Genomic DNA, 19,108 nt, shown 5'->3' with positions numbered 1-19,108 from the left:
GCCGGGCGGAGCGGGGCCGGGGGATGCTGCCGGTCCCGTCGGCCACGCGAGGGAAGGAATAAATTAGAGATCGCAAACCTTTGGCTACTGCTGCTGCGGCCGCGGGCGGCTCCGGCGCGCAGGGCGCCCGTGGCGGGCGAATAAATACAGCGCGGAGCGGGCGCGGCCGGGCCAGTCTGAGGAATAAATTAAAGCGCGGCTCCCGCCGCCCGAGCCCGTTCCCGTCGGGGCTGCGGCGGCGGCGGGGGCCGGGCAGTCACTGCACGGCGCCGGGCAACGCGTGGTGCAGCGGCGACGTGTCCGCCTGTGCGTAAACGTCCTCCATGGGCGGGTGCGGGACCCCGGCCGGCGTCATGCGCTTCTCCTTCTGCCGCCGGTTGCAGAACCAGACCCGCACCACCTCCTTCTCCAGCTGCAGGGAGTCCGCCAGGGAGGTGATCTCGTGCGCCGAGGGCTTGGGGCACTTGAGGAAGTGGTTCTCCAGGGCGCCCTTGACGCCCACCTCGATGGAGGTGCGCTTCTTGCGCTTCCGGCCCTGCGCCGCGATCTTGTCCAGGTTGGTGGGGCTGCCCGTGCTGGAGTCCGTCTCCTCCAGCCACTTGTTGAGCAGCGGCTTCAGCTTGCACATGTTCTTGAAGCTCAGCTGCAGCGCCTCGAACCGGCAGATGGTCGTCTGCGAGAAGACGTTCCCGTAGAGGGTGCCCAGCGCCAGCCCCACGTCGGCCTGGGTGAAGCCCAGCTTGATCCGCCGCTGCTTGAACTGCTTGGCGAACTGCTCCAGGTCGTCGGAGCTGGGCGCGTCCTCGTCCGACGGCTCGGGGGGCCCCAGCGGCGGCGGCGAAGCCGCCAGCTCGTGGGCTCCCGCCTCCTCGGCGCCCAGCGGGTCGCGCAGCCCGTGGTGCAGCGCGGGCGCCGGCGGGCCCAGCATCCCGTTGAGCCCCGCGTAGGGCTGCGCGTAGAGCAGCGGCTGCCCCGACGGCGGCGACATGGGCGGCAGGTGATGCGCGCCTCCCTGCGCCCAGCCTCCCGCCGCGCCTCCCGCCGCCGCCGGCTGGTGCACCAGGTGCGGGCGGTGATGGAAAGCGGCGGACAGCTCCTCGCGGGGCCCCGGCGGGCCTCCCTTCCCGTGCTCGGCCGGCGGGAGGTGCGCTCCCCCGCCACCGCCTCCGCCGCTACCCCAGTCCGTACCGGCGCTGGGCAACCACTGGTGATGAGCAAGCCCGACGGCGTGCCCGGCGGCCGGGGCCAGTCCCTGGAGGTACTCGTGGTGCATCATCTTCTGCACCTCTCGGTACGTGGTGCCCTGGTGCAGCCGGTCGCCGTCGGGGTGCATCAGCGCGGCGCTGCGCGGCAGGTACTGCGCCGTGGCGGCCATGGCCGTCTGCCGCGCGCCGCCCCGCGCCCCGCTTTAGAGCCGCGCGCCGGGGCGCCGGGCCGCCGCGCGCCGGCCCCGCCCACGCTCCCTATTGGCCCGCCCGCCGCCGGAGGCGACCCGCGCCTCTCCGCCATAGGACGCCGGCGGGGAGGAGGAGGAGAGGGAGGGGGAGGGGGGGGAAAAGGCTCCGCCCCGCCTCCTCTGTCGCTATTGGACGGAGGCGAGCGGCCGCGGGATTGGCCGGAGGAAGGGGTTGGGCGGGGGGAATGCGGTGGGAGGAGGGGGGAGGAGCTCGCTGATTGGAGGAGGGAGGTTCATTCATGCCGAGCCGCGGGACTGGGCGCTCCCCCCTCTCCCCTCGCGAACGCGGAGGCGCGTGGCCGGCGCGCCGGCGGGACTTTAGGTCCCGCCGGCGCGCCGGCCACGCGCCTCCGCGTTCGCGGAGTGTTGGGGGCCGGGCGGTCCCGCTCCTCCCACTGGGGGTGTCGCTGCCCCATTGAGAGGGTGGGGGGGAGACCGTGGCACCTGCCCGGGGCCCGTGTAGGGGCAGCAGCTGATCCGCGGGGGGGGGACCGTGTGGTGATGGAGGGGAGGTTGGGACACGTTTAAAGCCCCCGTTTTCCCTTGCCGGTAAATTTAGAGCCTCTACCCCGTGCCCCTCTCCCCCAACTCCTCTCCCGGTGCCCTGGGAAATGAGGGAGCTCCTGCCCTGTAGGATGAAGCACCGAGGAGGTGAGGGCGGTTGGGCATTGAGGGGAAGGCGGGTCTTGGGAGTGAAGACCATGAGCTGGTTTGAGGGCTGGGGTGGGATAAAGGGTGGAGGATTTGGGGGGCAAAAAGCCACCCACAACATGCAAGGGATGGGGCTGGTGAGAGAGGGGTGAGGGGGGCTTTATCCAACCCCGCTCCACACTTCACCTGGGGCGTGAGGCCTGGGATGGGTAAATCAGGATGGGCACTGGGCACATTAATCACCTCTGAAAATTAATCTTGGTGCTCCCATTTGTAAAGTAGGAGCAGAGCCAGTGACCTTTGCCAAGGGCTTGGGTGAACAATGAACCACCGGATCAATATGTGTACGAGTGTGACATGTCAATGGCCGCACACCGATGCCCGGCGCTCTCCCAGTAGAGATGAGACACGGGGACAGGGTGGCTCTGCTGTTTGGGACAGTAACTGCTGCCTCCTTCAAAGGCATTTCCTGAGAAGGTGTGCCACCTCCCTTCCCCCTGTCCTGAGGCCACTTTGCCTTTTCCCAGCACCCGGAGCGCTGATTTGGATGAGGATGACTCCAGCCTGATGTGCTGGGACTATGGAGCCGGCAGATGGAAGGGCCAACTTTGGCTTCTGAGCTTGGGGAGAACTGAGCAGGGCTGCGGCAGCACCCCATGACAGTGAGCCTGGTTTGCAAACCCTTGCTCACACTGCCTGCCTCGTGCAGGCGTGATGCTGGCCCTCTGTGAGGTGGTGAATCGAGCTGCTGGTGCTGCAGGGTGAAGCCCTGTGATCCCTCCGATTTGGTGCACACTGGACCCCTCTTGGTTCACTCAGCCTCTGGAGCTGCTGGTTGGGTGGGATCCCTCAGGGCTGGAAAGGTCTCCTCCTTGGGGCTTGCAGTGGGTGGGGTGAGGACACCCAGCCCAGAGGGAACTGCTCCTGCCCTTGGGAACCAAGCACCAAACTGTCAGCAGCGGGACCAGCGCCTGCCCATCACAAGGGCTCAGGCATCTGGGGAGCTGCTGGCCCTTGTTTTGCTGAATCACAGACCGAGCAGCTAGGAGAGTGACATACCTTGCTGCTGGCAGGCTGAGTTTTGCACCATCCTTGCCAAAACTGACGAGTTTGGGACTGAGCACGAGTGGAATGATGCGCAGCTGGTTCCTTCCACTGAACCCAGGGTCTCTTTTCAGTTGCACAGCCCAGGAGGGAGGCTGGATTGTGCAGGAGAGATGGTTTCACAGATCCTGGACCATATTTCACTGGGAGAGTAACAGTCTCCTCTTTTTTCCTGAGGAATCCTTTGCAGACACCGTGTATGGCTGTAATGAACACAACCCTTTCGGATGATTCAGTGACATGCTGTAAAACATCATACTTGGTGAAGCGTTTTCTGTGGGGGGTTTTTTCTGACCCAGGCTCATTTTCATGTCAACTCTCCATGATGCAGTGCCAGAATATTCAAATTTTTGGTAGCCAATTGCTTTTGATATTTATATCCATTTTTAAGGGAATCACAATGAATAAATGTGCTCAGCTCGAACTTTATGCAAAATAAGCTGTGTGTAAATCAGTAAATCATTAGCAGGAATGAATAATTTCCACAGGCTGAGGACTGGATCGTGTTTCAAACTTTCACCTATTTATCTACTTCAGAAGCCACTGAAAGAGGAAACATGTTGTGTGGGACAACTCAGGTCCCACCAGTGGCTGTTTTACAGTTGTACCGGTTTACAACTGATCAAATGACCTTTTCAAGCCAAGGTGTTGTGCACAGATTGTGCTCTAGGCTTGTTCTGCTTAATACAAGTTGAATTTAAAGACTGGAAGCAGCAAAGAACAGACAAACACGAGATATTCCCATTTAACACCTTCCTCAGCAACTCCCAACTCCAGAGGTGAGAGCCAAGTGGCAAAGGATCCCCTCTGTAAAACAACAGGAAGGAGGTAAGAGCAGAGGAGAGCGCTGGCCCTGGGTAAAGCTGATGGGAAGGGTCAAGATACATCCAAATAAGCGCTCACTTCTGGAGCTGGATGTGCATGACACTGTTCCTGGTGTCCCTGTCTCCACCGAGGTGTGCTGCTCAGGCAGTGAGCTCTTTGAGGGACCCCCACCAGTATTTCAGCATGTTTAAAGTCTCTTTGCTTTTTTATAAATGACTTTATTACATGTATTATTATCTGTACATAGCCTTCCCAGAGCCATTCCATGCAGCGAATCCCTGTAGGAGGCCATCCAAGTTTCCTAGCACCAGCCAGCGCCTTCATTACGCCTTCCCAGGAATATTGGCATGCAGTCCCTTCCCTCTTCAAGGAATAAACAACCCCATGGGCAATGTTCGATATGATTCATTCTCTGTGTGACTGTGACAGCATCAAAACCTGCCTAATGCAGCTGGATCCGAGGCTGGTGGGAGGACTGAAGTAACGAGCTCAGCACGGGGGAGAGCGGAGCCCGAACCGCTGTGAGCAGCAAGGGGGATGACGGCTGGGGGTCCAGGTGATGGGGATGCTCAGGCTGGCTGGTGCTCAAGGACTATGTGACAAGGGGCTGTGTTGTGTTAGGACATCACAGCTGGAAGCCTGTCTCTCAAAGGAGCTGGAGGAACCCTCCCCAGGCATGCCAGACCCCCCTCTGCTCCCCTCCCGGAGCAGGTTCAGCTCCCATGTGTGATCTGCGGCGCTTGACATGCAGTGACAGTGGGTGCGATAGGAGAACGTGTACCCTAGAGCAGGAGGGGCTCTGAGGGAGGTTAATCCAGATTCATTGGGGTTGAACAGCACCACCAGCCTCCTCTTCTGCACTGCTATGGACTGGAAGGCTGTTGCACCACAGAACGATGGTTCTACTAACACCCCGTGGAGTGAGCACACAGTGTCACGTCCTCACTTACCGGGCAAATCCCACCGGACCACATGAATTCCAGGGTTTTGCAGGGGCTTTAACCTGGCCAGGGGTTAGGACATTTAGGACTGCTTTCTCTTCTAAGGCAGGCCAACAAAGACACTGCTGCTCCTGCCCCCAGGTCAACAAGACTCCCACACAGAAGACAAAAACCAATCTGAGAAAAGAAGATGAGCTGGATCCTGCCGGCTTTGGGGCCAGGAGGTGTGGCAGGTGCCTGTCTACAGAGTTAGGGGAGAGGCTCCCGCCCTGGAAGCCATCCCTTTGGGAAAACATGGTCGTGGTCACCCAGAGAACAAGTCCTTTTCAGTTGTGGTGTCTCTTTAAACAGGATTAAGGCTCACCTCTTCAGGAGTCACCCAGTTCCAAGCGCACTCTTGGGAAGGGAAGCTGGTAGCTCCCTGCAGCATCTTCACCATAAGCTGCATCAACCCCTGGGGTCACAGGCAGGGAAACAGCCACGGAATACAGCAGCTCCTCTGGTCATGGTGCTGCTGTGCTGTGGATCTGGGAGAAGCCAGCTGCTGTTAGTGCCCAGGCCTCGGGCATCCGATCAAAGGTTGGATCAATGGGTCTGCACCATTCCTGCAGCAAGGAAAGACACCAGCAGTATCTGCCAGCCCAGAGGAGCCCGGAAGCCAAGTCTTCCCAGGATAAACTCTGCACGTGTGAAACTCCCTGGGGAGAGGCAGCATCTGCTGAAATATTTAACTCTTTAACTAAATGTCCTTCACCCAGAACCAGAGCACAGATAAGAAGTTTGTATGGATTTTTGGAGGGCTGTATCTTCTGGCAAGGTGTTATTTTGGCTTTGTTCATCTAGACTTGCAGAATTCTTAATTTAGTGAGTGGCAATTAACAGGTTAGTGCCTGGGATGATGGTGATTTTAAGCACAGAACTAGAGCAGAAGGGAAATAGAAGAGTCCCAACAGTTCCCTATGGACTTTAATAGGCTTTCCCAGCATTCACGTTCAACCATGCCAAGCGTCCAGCAGCAGCTCCCAAACCAAAGCAGCCAGGACTGAAAGACATACCTGGCCTGAAACCTCCCCATGGAGCCCACCAGCAGCTCCTCTGACCCTGGGACTCAGGGCTTTCCTTTCCAAGGGAACAGTCCTAATGTTCCCAATAGTTCCCTATGGACTTTAATCCAGAGAGAGCGAGTCCTGGAGCCCAGCACAGCTCTGAGAGCTGTACTCACCACGAGCAGCTCTAGTCGTTCGTGGCCCTGTAATTATTTGAAAATTGTCCAGAAACACGTTCTGATGAGGCCAAAATGAATGCAAAAAGTGCTGTTGTGATCTTCTATTGAATCAATGAAATTTAGATCAGGCAGTCACTAAATTCCTATTTACAGGACAGACCTTAATGGCTCCGAAGGAAGCACTCCAACGCATCCGACACATAATCCCTGTTTATGAGAGCCCTGTAATATGCATTTACATAATCCCCACTTTAAAAAGCTGTATCAGCTCTAAAGTTCTTCAGCTCAGAGATAGGCCCCAGGGGATTGAAAGTACCAAACACAACAAAGGGAAGTAGAACGCTCGCACCCATCTGCAGCCACGCACCAGAGCCACTGAGCCGAGCACGTGCAGAAGGAATCGGGGGTGATGGACTCGCTTTCCTCCCTTCTGTGCCCCCAGCAGTGTTGGTGCAGGGGCAGGAGTGTGACCCCAGCACACATGCACAGCTCTGTGAGTGGCTCCACGTGATTCTGACCACGTGTGTGATGCCGCAGCGTCGTGATGCACCGAGTTCCCCCTTTGCTTTCCCAGCTTTTTTCCCCCAAACCCTGGTGAATCCTGTATGCCTGCTACTGTAAGGAAACAAGTAGTCCATACTCATGTTTTGGGAGGTACAGAGCAGCTTTAGGAAGCAGCTGTCATGGTGTGAAGCCAGCGGGTGACGCCTTTTATTCACACTCGGGACGACTGGACACTCGCTCACACTCCCCTGTGATGGATGTGGCATTCTGCTGTCAGAGGTGCTGTCCTTGAGATGAGAAGTATGACAGGGTATAGATCTGCATCAAGCATGTTAATGGTGCCCAAGGGGTTGAATTAAAAGAAACAAACCCATTCTTTACTGTGGAAAACAGCTGCCCCCAGAGAGCTGATTCCCCAAAGAAACGTGGATCGTGGGTACTGATTGTTACCTACCTTCATTTCAGATTATTTAGCAACTGTCTGTAGTTTAGGAGCAAAATGCTGTGACTCTTGTCTGGTGAAGCTCCAGCTTCGCAGCTCTGATGGCTAGATAAAGTATGTATCAGGCTGAGTCCAACTCTGAAAGGGAAGATACTGCAGAATTACTTTCCAGGTTCAGAGTGGCACCTTCAGTGCCTCCCCGTTCCTACTGTGCCCTTCGTGTCATCAGTGCTTACACCATACATGGGGACAAGGAAGCGCAGGAATGCTGGCACTGACCTTCACTCCAGCATTCAAGTGATGTGGAGTTCTGTCTGCAAAAACCTCCCCCTCTCCCAAAGCTCCCGAGCTCTCAGCCAGCTCCCAAGGTGCTGCAGACACCAGGTGCCGAGCAGCAATGGGAGCGATGGCTGGTGCTGCATCACCAAACCATCTTCCTGACCATCCCAGTCCTCCTCCCGATGCCAGGTGGGGTTCTCCTGGTTTGCCAGGGTAGGGCAGGGTTGTGGTTCCCCTTGGCAGCACTCCCAGGCATCCTGCCCGCCTCTCCCGGCAGAGCTCTGCTCTCCCCAGCCCATGGGAACTCCCTCCAGCACAGCGGCCAGTGAAACTCGCCACCTTAAAGCCAGGCTGGTTCCCTGGGTGAGGTTGGGGTGATGGAAGGGCTCAGCACTGGGCTGCCTCAACTGCCTGAAGCTCTGCCACCTATTTCTTCCCAAAATAACACAAAAGCTCAGCAATTTCGCTCTGTGCCTTCCGAGCTCTGTTCCACCTTAATAATGAAGCTTTTGAGTCAAGGTTTCCATTTAATGAGGCTCTTTGCAGTTTACATAAAACAACCACATGAATAAATACTCAGTTTGGAGAAGATAAGGCCTGGGGATGAGTTTGGCGGGGGTTCAGCAAGGAAGATTATGCATACAGCAGATAAAGGTGTCTACGGTTGGGCCGTCACTTGATCTTGTCAATCTAATATCAACTCGAACATGGAGCAGCAGCCGTTATGTTCCTGGAGCGTGGTGAGTAACGGGATCCTGGGAATCACCACAGCTGAGCTGGTCAGACTCAGCAGCAGTGACTGGAGTCAGTCTGATCACTGAGGGGAGGGAATCACATGCAGAAGGCTTCACTTTTTCCATTTCCCAAACGGATTTGGGGCAGGACATGTGTGTTCTTCTATTCTTCTCCCCATTCCACACTGATTCCTCTGAGGATGCACAGACCCAGAGCTGGTCTTTCAATCTGGACAGCTCATGCTTGCCAGGTTGGCCATCCAAATGGGGATGTTTGGAAAAATGCACAGATGCACAGAACAGAGAGGCAGGAATTCTGTGGGAAGGTTGAGGCACGAGGGTTGGGAGATGCAGGGATGAATCCCTGTAATTTTGTTGTTACTACAAATTACATCCTGTTTAAACTCTCCACCTCAGGTTTTGATCTGTTATACTGGTGCTGATCCATTCATTTATACTTTGCTAGTCTGGATTCAGAGTGGTTTAAAGCTGCCCATCAAGACCAAGACTCCTCCCTGTCCGCACCGTCTCTTTATCGTGATCTTTGCACCTTTTGCGACTCTGTTGGCCCTGTCGTGATAACTGAGGTAGGGGACAAGAGTTCAGAAGGATGGCTAACATCCATTTAAATGAAATTCACTTCTTGGGTGATCAGATGCTTCTGGAGAACAGCAGGCACCAGCCTTCAGACCACCCACCTCTGCTTCTCCCTGGCTGTACCCTGGCACACTGAGCCCTCAGTGCTCTTCTCCCATCGGGAGGAGGGGCCTGGCAGTGCAGGATGAAACTCTGCAGCAGGGAGAGGTGATGCTGCCTGTGGCTCTTTCACTGGTCTCGTTTCTCCAGAGAGAGGGAAGTGATGGGCAGTTGGGGTAGAGGATCACGCCTGGACAGCGTGTCACTGAGTGCTGCTGCTTTGTAAGGATGATGCCACCAGCACATTTCCTTTCTCCCTCCTCTTTCTGAATCAAGCTCAATGGTGAAAACATCAAACTTGGTCAGTTCCAAGACTCATCCTTGACCAGCTCACCCAGGAACTTCTCCTTGTGTGTTCCCTCCCAGCAGCCTGGCTGGTTTTGTCCTCCCTTTGGCTATTTCCTTACTCATTTAAATGAGGCTATTAACCTTTGCTTCCTTCAGTCCTGCCTGGAGCTGCATGAGATTTCCAGGGGGTCTGCACAGCAGAAACAGCACAATACAGCCAGATGTGTAAGGTCTTACCTGGCAAACAAATAGCATTGAACTGGGAAGAGCAGGAGCAGTAAGGGAGGAAGCTTTGGGCCACGATGCTGGACCAACTGGCACTCTCACTCTTGGGGTAGGAGGAGCTGAGGATGAGGAGCCTGCTCAGCTTTGGCAGGATGTTCAATCTCTGAGTCACAGCTCAACTGGAGCCGTACCAGCCCCTTGGCCAGACAAGCTTTGCCTTCATTAACTCTTTCCTGCAGGAGAAGGAGAAGCCAATTAATTACAACGTAGACTTTATTCCATTAAACTCCTCCAAGCGCCAGGGGAAGAGCCTTAAGACTCGACTCTGATCCTGTTGCCACTGACGCCAGTAAAAAGCTCTCCACAGACTTGGAGGGGAGGAGGCATTAATTCCACGTCTGCTTTCAGCCTGGAGCATGGCCACACTGGGTGCCACTGCCAGGAGGGCTGTCCCTCAGCCCAGTCCCTCTTCCCCATCAGCACCTGCCTTAGGGAGATGCATTGTCTGCAGAGAATGATTCCTGCTGGTCCCAGGGACAGTGGCCCTGGCAGCCATCCTCCCACTGGCCATACTTTGTAGTTACCACCAGACCTTTGCTCCTGGATCTTTATCATTCATTCTTCTGCTCCCTACAAAGAAAAACCATGAGACTTTCACCTTCCATGCTGAATGGACTTTAATTAATTGGATTTTCAAAGAGCGAGCATCACGTCTGAAATGACAGGCTGCGGGTCATTCCCAGCTCTCACAGCTTGGCTTCCAGAAATCTTCCCAAGGCTGGTTTTAAGGGGGCAGATCTCGGAAGAAGAACTGCTCCTCAGTCTCCTGTCATGACTCTTCGTGTTTCAGAGAGGGCAGAGCACTGCATGCAGGTTGTCTCTGTCACATCGTGCTCCATGAGTGGGGCTTCGTTACAGGTACCAGCTAAATGCCATCACCTGGTGCCACGCTCCAGACATGCCTTTCCATGGGGTCTGAAGCCACACACTCTACAACACAGGAGCAGCTGGATTTTATCCTCAGGCAGGCTGCTCTGGTGTTTGGTGTGGAAGAGGCACGAGGTGATAAAAGAGGAGGATTATTTTTACAGCATATGGAAATACAACTGGTCTGCTGGATACAGGACAGCACAGTTCAAAGTCAAGTTTCTCTTTGTTCCCTCTGTGTTGCAAGTAGCTCGTTGGCGATGGCCCAGCACTCCTCAGACTGGTTGCAGGACCGTCTCACTGAGCTCTGAGCTGTGCCACAGCTTGTATTTCTTGTATTTTGTTTAGCTGCACTGTGGGCCAACAAACTCCCACTGCAGCCAACAGGCCCTGGGGATCTGGTGTTTGTCTTGAGTCACGGTGCAATGATGTGTCACCTCTTCACTCCTGCTACTGTTCTGAGCATTCTTCTTCCTGGTCCCACTTATTTGGGTCAACACTTCCTTGAACCTCTTCACCAGAGTTCTCAGCAGCAGCCCAGGAGACTTTTGCTTTACTCCTGCTGTGGTCTGGAGATGGTGGTGATGTCAGGGTGGTCCATGAGCCCAACAAGCCTGCCCAGCGGGAGCGGCTCTCCCCTTGCACATCACAAGAACCAGAGGTTCAGGGGCTCTGCCTGTCCCTTGAGTTGGTACCCACTGCCTGCTCAGCATCAGGACACACACCCAGAGTGGCAGGCTGGCTTTAGGGATCTGGTTTTATCCAGGTGAGGCGAGGCCAACGCCGGTGACACCCAGAGCTAGCAGATGAAACACAGCTCTTTGTTCCTGGTGGTGGGTGGGTGAAGTGCTGGTGACATTTATGAAAATTCTCTTTCCACACCAGGCAGTGGAAACAAACTTTTGCTGGACTCTGCTCTCTTCCCAAGCAGTTTTCTTTTCCTTCCCAAATTCCATCCTGAGATCTTTCTCACTCTTTAAATCACGTGTAGAAATCAGGCAGAAGAGCATCTGAACCTGCACTGTGTCGGGAGCTCGTCCCCTGCCTCTGCTCACAGCACCTCAGAGCTGCAACCTCTCCCCCCCACATTAGGTAGTATTTTCATTAGATACCCAACCTCTGGTTCTGATTAAATAACTTGTATAATTAGATTGAGACATCTGCTTATCCCTGGGGAACGAAATCCTTTTCAGCACTGGACTAAGTCTGATTTGGTTAATTACCTTAGCAGTACTGTATTAATACGTAGTTTCTTGATGGCAAGAAGCTGTGGTATTAGGTTTATTCCTCCTGGCTTTCACAATACTCTAGTAAGACAGTTTAGGGATTAAGAGCCAGGCATCAAGCCTGGTATTTCCCTCCTCTCTTTGCTCATCCCAACACTCTCCCCTCGTTTTGCTGATTAAAATGCTCCCTGTTTTGCTTGCCTGTTGAATAGGGTTTCCAGGTTCTTTGTTTTACATGTAAGGATAATATATTCCCAGCCACTGCTCCACAGCGAGGCATTCTGGGATGCTGTGGAGTAATTAAAGTTCTGGGGGCTCTTTGGAGATGCGAATGTGGATCAACACATGAAGGCATTCCTATGGGCACTGCTGGCTTTCCAGCTCACACTCCAGCAGTGGAGTGGTCCACGTACAGACTGCCATGGCAGAAGGGATGTGAAAGGAGAGCAGCACCAAGTGCACTCAGCTCCACACACACCATCCCTCACCCCCTGTCCATATGTCAGCACGGTAGGGCTGTCGAGCTTCCCTGTGGTTGTGACACTGTCAGGTCCTGTCCTTCAGACAAGCAGGACCCAAAGCCAACGTGCTTCCATGTGCTGGAAAAGCAGCGACTGAGATTTGCATCCCAGCTTGGAAAAACACGTTCTCAGCAGTGGGTGGCAGCCAGCCCAGTGGGTGCTGAGCCCTGGGGTAGGTGCTCTGGAGCTGCGCAGCCGGCAGCGCTGCAGGCAGGAACTGTCCCTGGGGCGTGCAGCCGGGTGCCTGCTGGCAGCACCCACGGGCAGGTGGCTCCACCAAGGCCCTCCCTGCTCACCCACCACGCTGAGCACCCCCCCAAGTGCCTCTGGCTCCCAGCTGATTATTCGAACAGGCTGGTGTGGGGGCCCAAAAGCACTTCTGGCAGCGGCGAGCCGCTGAATCAGGAGCAAAAAGAACATTATGCAATAGAGCATCTTTCTATCAACAGATGGAAATACCTAATCAGATGTAAATCATCTGTTTGATAACCAGGCCGTCACAGAACGAGAGATTCGGGCTTCCCAGGGAAACTTCAGTTCTCAGAACCATCTATTTACTATTTATACGACTCGCCAGGCGGTGCAAAGGCTCGTCCTCTTCCCAACACGACACGGGCAGCCAGAAGGCGCTTTCACAAGGAATTGTTTGGATGCTTCTCAAAAGCAAAAATATATTCAGTGCAGAACTTAATTGTAACACTAAATCTGTGAGTTCTAGAGGAAGGTGATGGGAGTAAGAAGTCGTGGGGGAGGAGAGGCGAGGAACATAACATCAAATGCCTATGGGAGGTCAGAGCCAAGACACCCTGTCCGGCATCAGAGGCGGAGGGAAGGAGCGCTGTCGGAACAGCACAGCCCTTGCAGCAAAGCCTCTCCAGGATACTCTCCCAGAGCCTGACAGTTTGCAGAGATTTCCCATGACAGAAGTGAGGTTTGTTATTCAATAGCTGTTAGGTTGGGGGGTGGGTTGGGGTTTTTTTCCCCTTCCATGACTTTGTCCAGTGCATTTATTTATTTTTCAAAGAATTTCTGTGAACCTTCAGCATCCACAATGTTCTGCAGCCAAGATCGCTGCAGATTAACCACAACACCGTGCAAAGAGCCACCTTCTTTTGTTTGAAGAACCAGAGCCAGCGAGCAAATCACCTCTGGGTGACTTCTTCATGCTACTCACGATTTCAGAGGCTGCTGTCATTCTGTCCCACAGTCACCTCTTGCCAGGCTGAGGAGGCAGCCCAGGGAGCCGTGCCTCTGATGGATGCTGTTCTATACCCTTGATCAGCCCCGTTGCACATTTCTGAATATTTTCCAGATATGTAAATGCTTCGACAACTAGGATAGAAAAAAAAAATGTATGTAAATAATTTAATCTGATTCCTGTGGCCTGTGTTCCCAAGAATACTGGGAACCCATCGCAGCAGCTGGGAGAGAAGTGCCTCCCGGGAGCTGAGAACATTCAGTTTAGAAGGATTTAGAGGCAGCACAACTTAGGAATGGCTTGGGTTTTGTTAACATCTGAAGTAGCAATGGTGTAAGCAAGCTTTCCCACATCTCTTCTGAAAAGAACCAGAGGGGAGGGAGGCAGGCACTGCGAGGTGGGCACAAGACGCAGGAGCACCCATCCTTGCAGCACCCATCGGCACAGAGCGAGGTCTGAGGGCTGGCTGCCTGGCACCCCAGGCTCAGCTTCAGCCAAGAGACATTTCCCCTCCACTCCTCTTCCAGGGCAGAAGGTGAGGAAAGGTTGGATTTTGTCCTGGCTACTTTCCTTCCCTTGCAACTCTCCCAAAGCAGCATGAAATATAACCGGATACATTTCAAGCAAGACAATGGATTACCTTGTACCGACGTGCAGGCCCAAGGTGTCTATTATTTATAGACCTCATTTTCTTGTGGCAGATTTGCATAGATGAGCTCCTGGTGCCTGACAGGCCCAAAGCTGTGAGGCTCTTGGGGCGGCGTGGGGCCAGGCATCACAGCCTCTGCGCCACTGGACCGAGCCAGCCAGACCACAGACTGTGCAGAACAGGGGCAGGGGAAGGGTTTCGCCAGCAAACAGAGACTGCTCAGCTCCAGGGGGATGTTTCATTATTCCTCCCATCCTCTGGCACTATAACTGCTCAGCAGGTACGGTGGGAACGTCGAGACCTGCCCAGGCTGCGCAGCCATGGGGTGTTGAGGGGGATTGAGGCTCCCGTCAGGCACCTGGCAGAGCTCTCAGGCACACGCTGTCACCAGGAGTAACTTCCAACCCCCAGAGAAAGCAAACTGCTTTGGTGAAAGCCAAACAAACACTCCTACACCTGGCATGAAACAGAGATGCTGCCTGGTGTCGGCTGGGCGGGCCGCTTCCCTTGTCATCGAAGGAGCTGAAGTATTGATGGGCTGGAAGCCACATGTGAGGGAGCCCTGTCATTCCCCTCCGTGGTTCCTCTGCGGATGAGGCAGGAGGCAGGAGAAGGGTTTATCTGCTCCCTGGCTTCAGCTCAGTCCCCAACACCCCTGTAAGAGAAAGTGCAGCGCAAGCCTGCTCCTGGGGTGTCACAGAAGCCACAGGAAGCTGGTGGCTGGTGAGGAGGGGTCAGGGGGTCTCACCTCCCAGAGATGGGCTGAGTGGAGAGAGATGGCAGCTGGCTTGTGGGAGCGATGCCACGCGCCTGCTCCCAGGCAGCTCCTCCTGCACGTCCCACCTGTGGCCAACCCACCGGGGAGGGGTTCCCCCCACATCCACGGGGGCTTCCCCCGCTCCTGCACCCCGCTGCTGGGCAGCGAGCAGCACACCAGTAAGCCCAGTCTCAAAGGAGGGCCTGGGCCAAGTCAGATCCAATTGCACAAAGCCGGATCACGCATCGTAAAACCAGCTTTGCTTAGTTAATCCTCTGATTGATTTTAAGGCCTCGCAGAGACTGAAAGACTATTAAGAGATTTGTGTTGGCAGCGCTTCCCAGCACAGGCACTGGCTCTACTGCCGCCTTCCCAGCCCCTTCCCGTGCAGGACAGCCCTCACACCTCCTTTTTAAACTGCCCCAACTTCACCTTCCCTCAAACTCTGTCTGGAGCATTAACAGTTAACAGCACTGACAGGGTGCTAAACCCAGTGCCACCCTCCAGGCACTGCCTGCAGCCAGGCACCCCACAGAGACACCCCCAGCACAGCCAGATGCCCTGCTGCCTTCCCTGCTGGCACATGCCTGTGACACTTGGCTCTTGGTTTGTTCTCTTCTCTCCCAGTCAGGGTCTGCTGTGCACCAGTCCCAGGGGGCTGCAGGCAGCTGCGAGCCCACTGAGGATGCGGGGTTCCGTGGGGAGCATCTTCCAGCAGCCGCTGCCCCAGGGGAGAGGTGGGCATCTCTCCCTGCAGCTACCATGGGCCATGCTAAAGGACACGGGGAAGGGGAGCCAAGGCAGCTCCTGGTGCCAGAGTGCTCTGCGGGCCTCCAGCTTCCTGCTGTGCCCTGCACAGCCCTGTAAAGAAGACAAGTTAGAGCAACAACAACCACCAAAGCGACCCTCGTGAGGGATGCCCCGAACACCCTGCAACTCTCCGGCGGTGCCTCCCGCACACAACCGCCCCGGGCATGATCAGCCTCCCTCATGCTGGTCCACTGAGTCCTGTGAGTCTCCAGCGATGGTGCAAGCGTGTTGAGGGAGCAGCGGGTCTCTCCTCACAGCCCTCAGGAATTGCAGCCCAAGAGGCTTTGTTTTTTCACTCCAATTTCCCTCTCAATCCTTGCACCTCACCATAAGCAGGTCCCTTCCCCGTGCCCCGGCGCATGGATGCTGCCTTGCTGCTGGTGCTCAGCCAGGCAGGAGCCCTGCACCACATCCTCACTTGCTGCCTGTCTCCCTTCTTGGCCATCCCCAGCTCCTCTTGGATGGGATGCAATGTGCTGAGTGTGCAGACCTGCAACGCTTGCTCTTGCCTTTGACTGCTCATGTGCCTGCCTGTTTTCTCCAGCACCTGCCTCCTCATGTCCAGATCCAAACTGCAGATAAGGTAACCCTGCTAGCCTCCTGGGCAGGGTTGTGTATGCTGGGAGAAACTGCTGGCCTTGAAAATTGGGTGTGAGTCTGTGGGATTCTTCAGATACTTTCTGCTCCTGGCTTGTCTCGAAGAGGCTGCAGTCTGACCTCAGTTCCTGCTGCCTCAAGTTCATGCCAGAAGTTACGTCCAGGTCATGGTCTGGCAGGCCCATGGCAAACCAAGACAAGAGCAGTGATGTTTCCTCCTGTTGGTTAGGCATCTTCTTTGTTGCAGCAGGTAGCAGCTTTCCAAGGTGTCTCCACACTTCAGGCTCTACCCAGGGCACAGGCACCCTGCCCAGCTGAACGCCCCACACACGCTGGGGCAGCAGGAGCCACCCTCAGCGCAGACCTGGACGTGCTTGGCTGTGCTGGACTAACCCTGAGGCACGCAGATGCAGCAGATGGGATGCCAGCCTCCTCCCTGGCGCTGGCAGGCTGCTGCTCCGTGGCTCCGGCCCCAGGCTGGCATCTGAGACCAGGCTGTAAGTGGTGCTGTTGTTCAGGGAGATGCAGCTACAGCCGCAGATGTGGAAGTCTCGGACTGCACCGGGTCTGTGTGTGTGACACTCAACGTGCTGTCTCCATCGAGCAGAGCAGGGAGGGGGCTGGTGGGCAAGGGGCAGGGGGCTGGACTCCCAGCAAGCATTCCAGGGGCTGCACGTCCCTTGGAGCTGGCACTGCCAAAGCAGTAGCAGGCTGCAAGCTGACCCTGCAGAGGATCTGGTTCCCAGACCTGCTCCTCTTGGGGAACAGAGACGGACGGGCAGGATTTTGTGAGGCTCTAACTTCAAAAGATGAGCAGCCATGCCAGGGTGAGGACCTGCTGGGGCCATGGAAGCCGCCTTGTTCCTGCTTTTTTGAATAGTATGAGAATGTTGAAGCTGCACAACAGGAATGCGGGCAGAGACCTGACAGCTCCACAGTGCTCAGCTGAGCAAAGCTCTGCTAATAACCCCCAAACCCCAGAGGGAGGGAGGGAGGGCCGGTTCTGGTTTTGCTTAACCAGGGTCTCCTGCCATTACAGCATTATAATATCAAAGAACTTTGTGCTGAGAACTAGATACAACAGCAAGAGCAGCCCCAAAAGGACCAAACCCGAGGACTGCGGTGGGGTTTGCTGCAGGAGGGTAGGATTTAAGCCATAGTTTGGAGAAACAAAGACTCAGGGGACAGGATCAGTCTCTAATTATCTTGCAGTTAATGTGAATGAGCAGCAAGATGAGGAGAGGGAGGGGCAGGAGACACCAGCATGAGAAGCCCTGACCTGGAGCTAGGGAAGGAAAAGTTTAGACTAGACACACACACACAAAAAAAAGCCCAACCAAAAACATACTCTAAAAAATGACTGGCACAGAACAGACTTCTACAGGGAGAGGCTGAAAACTGAGTCACAGGGAAGACTTACCAGGAAATCAGCTGCAGCGTGAGCAGGGAAGTTGCAATGAGCGACTGCAGCCTGGCTCAGACCCCTGGGCAGGGCAGAGTGGTCCTTCCCAGCCTTCCCTCCTGGGCAGCACTGGTGTCCAAATGGTCCTGGGTGCTCCCCCTGTCTGGGGCAGGCCCTGGTGATTTAACAGAGGCATCATTTTCAGCAAGAACCTCTTGGACCTTTAGCATACTAGTATTTCACAAAGAAGAGAGAGGGGTTACTTAGAAAACACTCTAATGTGGGCTATTTCTATCTCTTTTTTTTTCCCAGGATAATGTATCTGCAGCAAGCACCAGGGGCTGTTGGATTTTAATCTAAGTTAAGCGACTCCTGCTCCTGCTCTGGTGCTGAATGCTCAATGACTCTCAATAAATCATGCTCAGTCCCACATGCTCTCCATCACATGAAGGTACCCCTCCACGAGCACATCCGGTTTGACTTCCTCCCAATTGATCATCTTCACTCAGACCTCCCCTCAGCTGGTCCCAAACAGCAAGGCTTCAGCTGCCTTTTCTTCACCATTCGCAGAATTGTCCCATATTTCTCTTCCCAATATCACCCTTTCTCTTCCCCAAATACCCTTTCTCTTCCCAAAATACCCTCCAGCTGCACACAGAAGTGCTTCCCAGATAGGAAGGGTCTGTCCAAACAGGGTTTTTCAGAGCAATGCTTCTCTGCCTCCAACATTTTCCCTTTTCATTCATTCCTTTCATTTCCCAGGTGCTGTTTCCCCTTGGAGCGCAGCCCCTGCTGAGGTGGGAGCCACGCAGGGACTTGCACAGACCAACAGCATGGGTCTGTTTATTGGGATTTCTCTGAAGCTGATGCTGGCCCCATGGCTCTGCCTGAGCCCGTTTGGGGGGGATCCCCCCTTGCTGAGGACCCCCACCCAACCACAAGCCAAGTCCTGGCCAGAGTTGGATGGGAACACTGGGAGCAGGCACCTTCAGAGAAATCCTCCAGAGGGAAAAGATGGCTTCAATGTTGGGAGCTTCTCCCAGAAGATGGTGGTTCTGAGGCTTCAGAATTTTACCAAAACCACCCTGACACAGCCAAAGGAATCTCAATTCTCTGGTGTATCAACGGATTGGATGGTAATTTTAGTATTTCCCATTTAAGCCATCTTGACACCACAAATGCAATCGTGTGAAAAACAATTCCTGTGACCTAAAACCCAACTAACAAAAACTGTGTTGAAATAGAAACGTTAATACAGCTCCTTCTGTGCAATTAGAATTAACCTTGCTAATACTTTGAATATTGTCCAATGAATTCTCTGGCATATCTCTCAGGGGATTGAATAACTTCAAACAGTTGAGAATTAGAGCTTGGCTGCACTTGTTATGGATGGAGCCAGACAGCAAAAACAGCTAAACCAAATGGTAGTGTAAACTTCAATGAAAACATAATTCTACTCTCTTAGTTGACTAATGATTTTGGCTGGAAATGTACATTTACCAAACTGCCCCTTTATGTTGTAGTGAGTCAAATCCCATTTCCTATCATCAAACTTGTAGATGGCAGCCAAGGAAATTAGGCTTAATTGAGTTGAACTCTAACACTGCATTTCTGTTTGCCCAGTGTGGATGGTCTCCCTGTCCAGGCTTCT

The 19,108-nt window shown here is 54.5% G+C and overlaps 1 protein-coding gene across 1 annotated transcript; it reads right to left on the bottom strand.

The window, feature by feature from the left end:
• Positions 1-256: 256 nt before the first annotated feature.
• On the bottom strand, positions 257-1,375 carry POU3F1 (POU class 3 homeobox 1; the record flags this gene model as incomplete). The annotated part of the gene is made up of 1 exon (XM_084274316.1): positions 257-1,375. One exon carries the CDS (start codon positions 1,373-1,375, stop codon positions 257-259), a length of 1,119 nt encoding a protein of 372 aa, XP_084130442.1.
• Between the last annotated feature and the right edge of the window lie 17,733 nt (positions 1,376-19,108).

This window comes from Gallinula chloropus (genome assembly GCF_964237585.1).
Source record: "Gallinula chloropus genome assembly, chromosome: 22".
NCBI lineage: Eukaryota > Metazoa > Chordata > Aves > Gruiformes > Rallidae > Gallinula > Gallinula chloropus.
The sequence above is the reverse complement of the archived record's forward strand: the minus strand, read 5'-3'. Positions and strand labels throughout refer to the sequence as shown.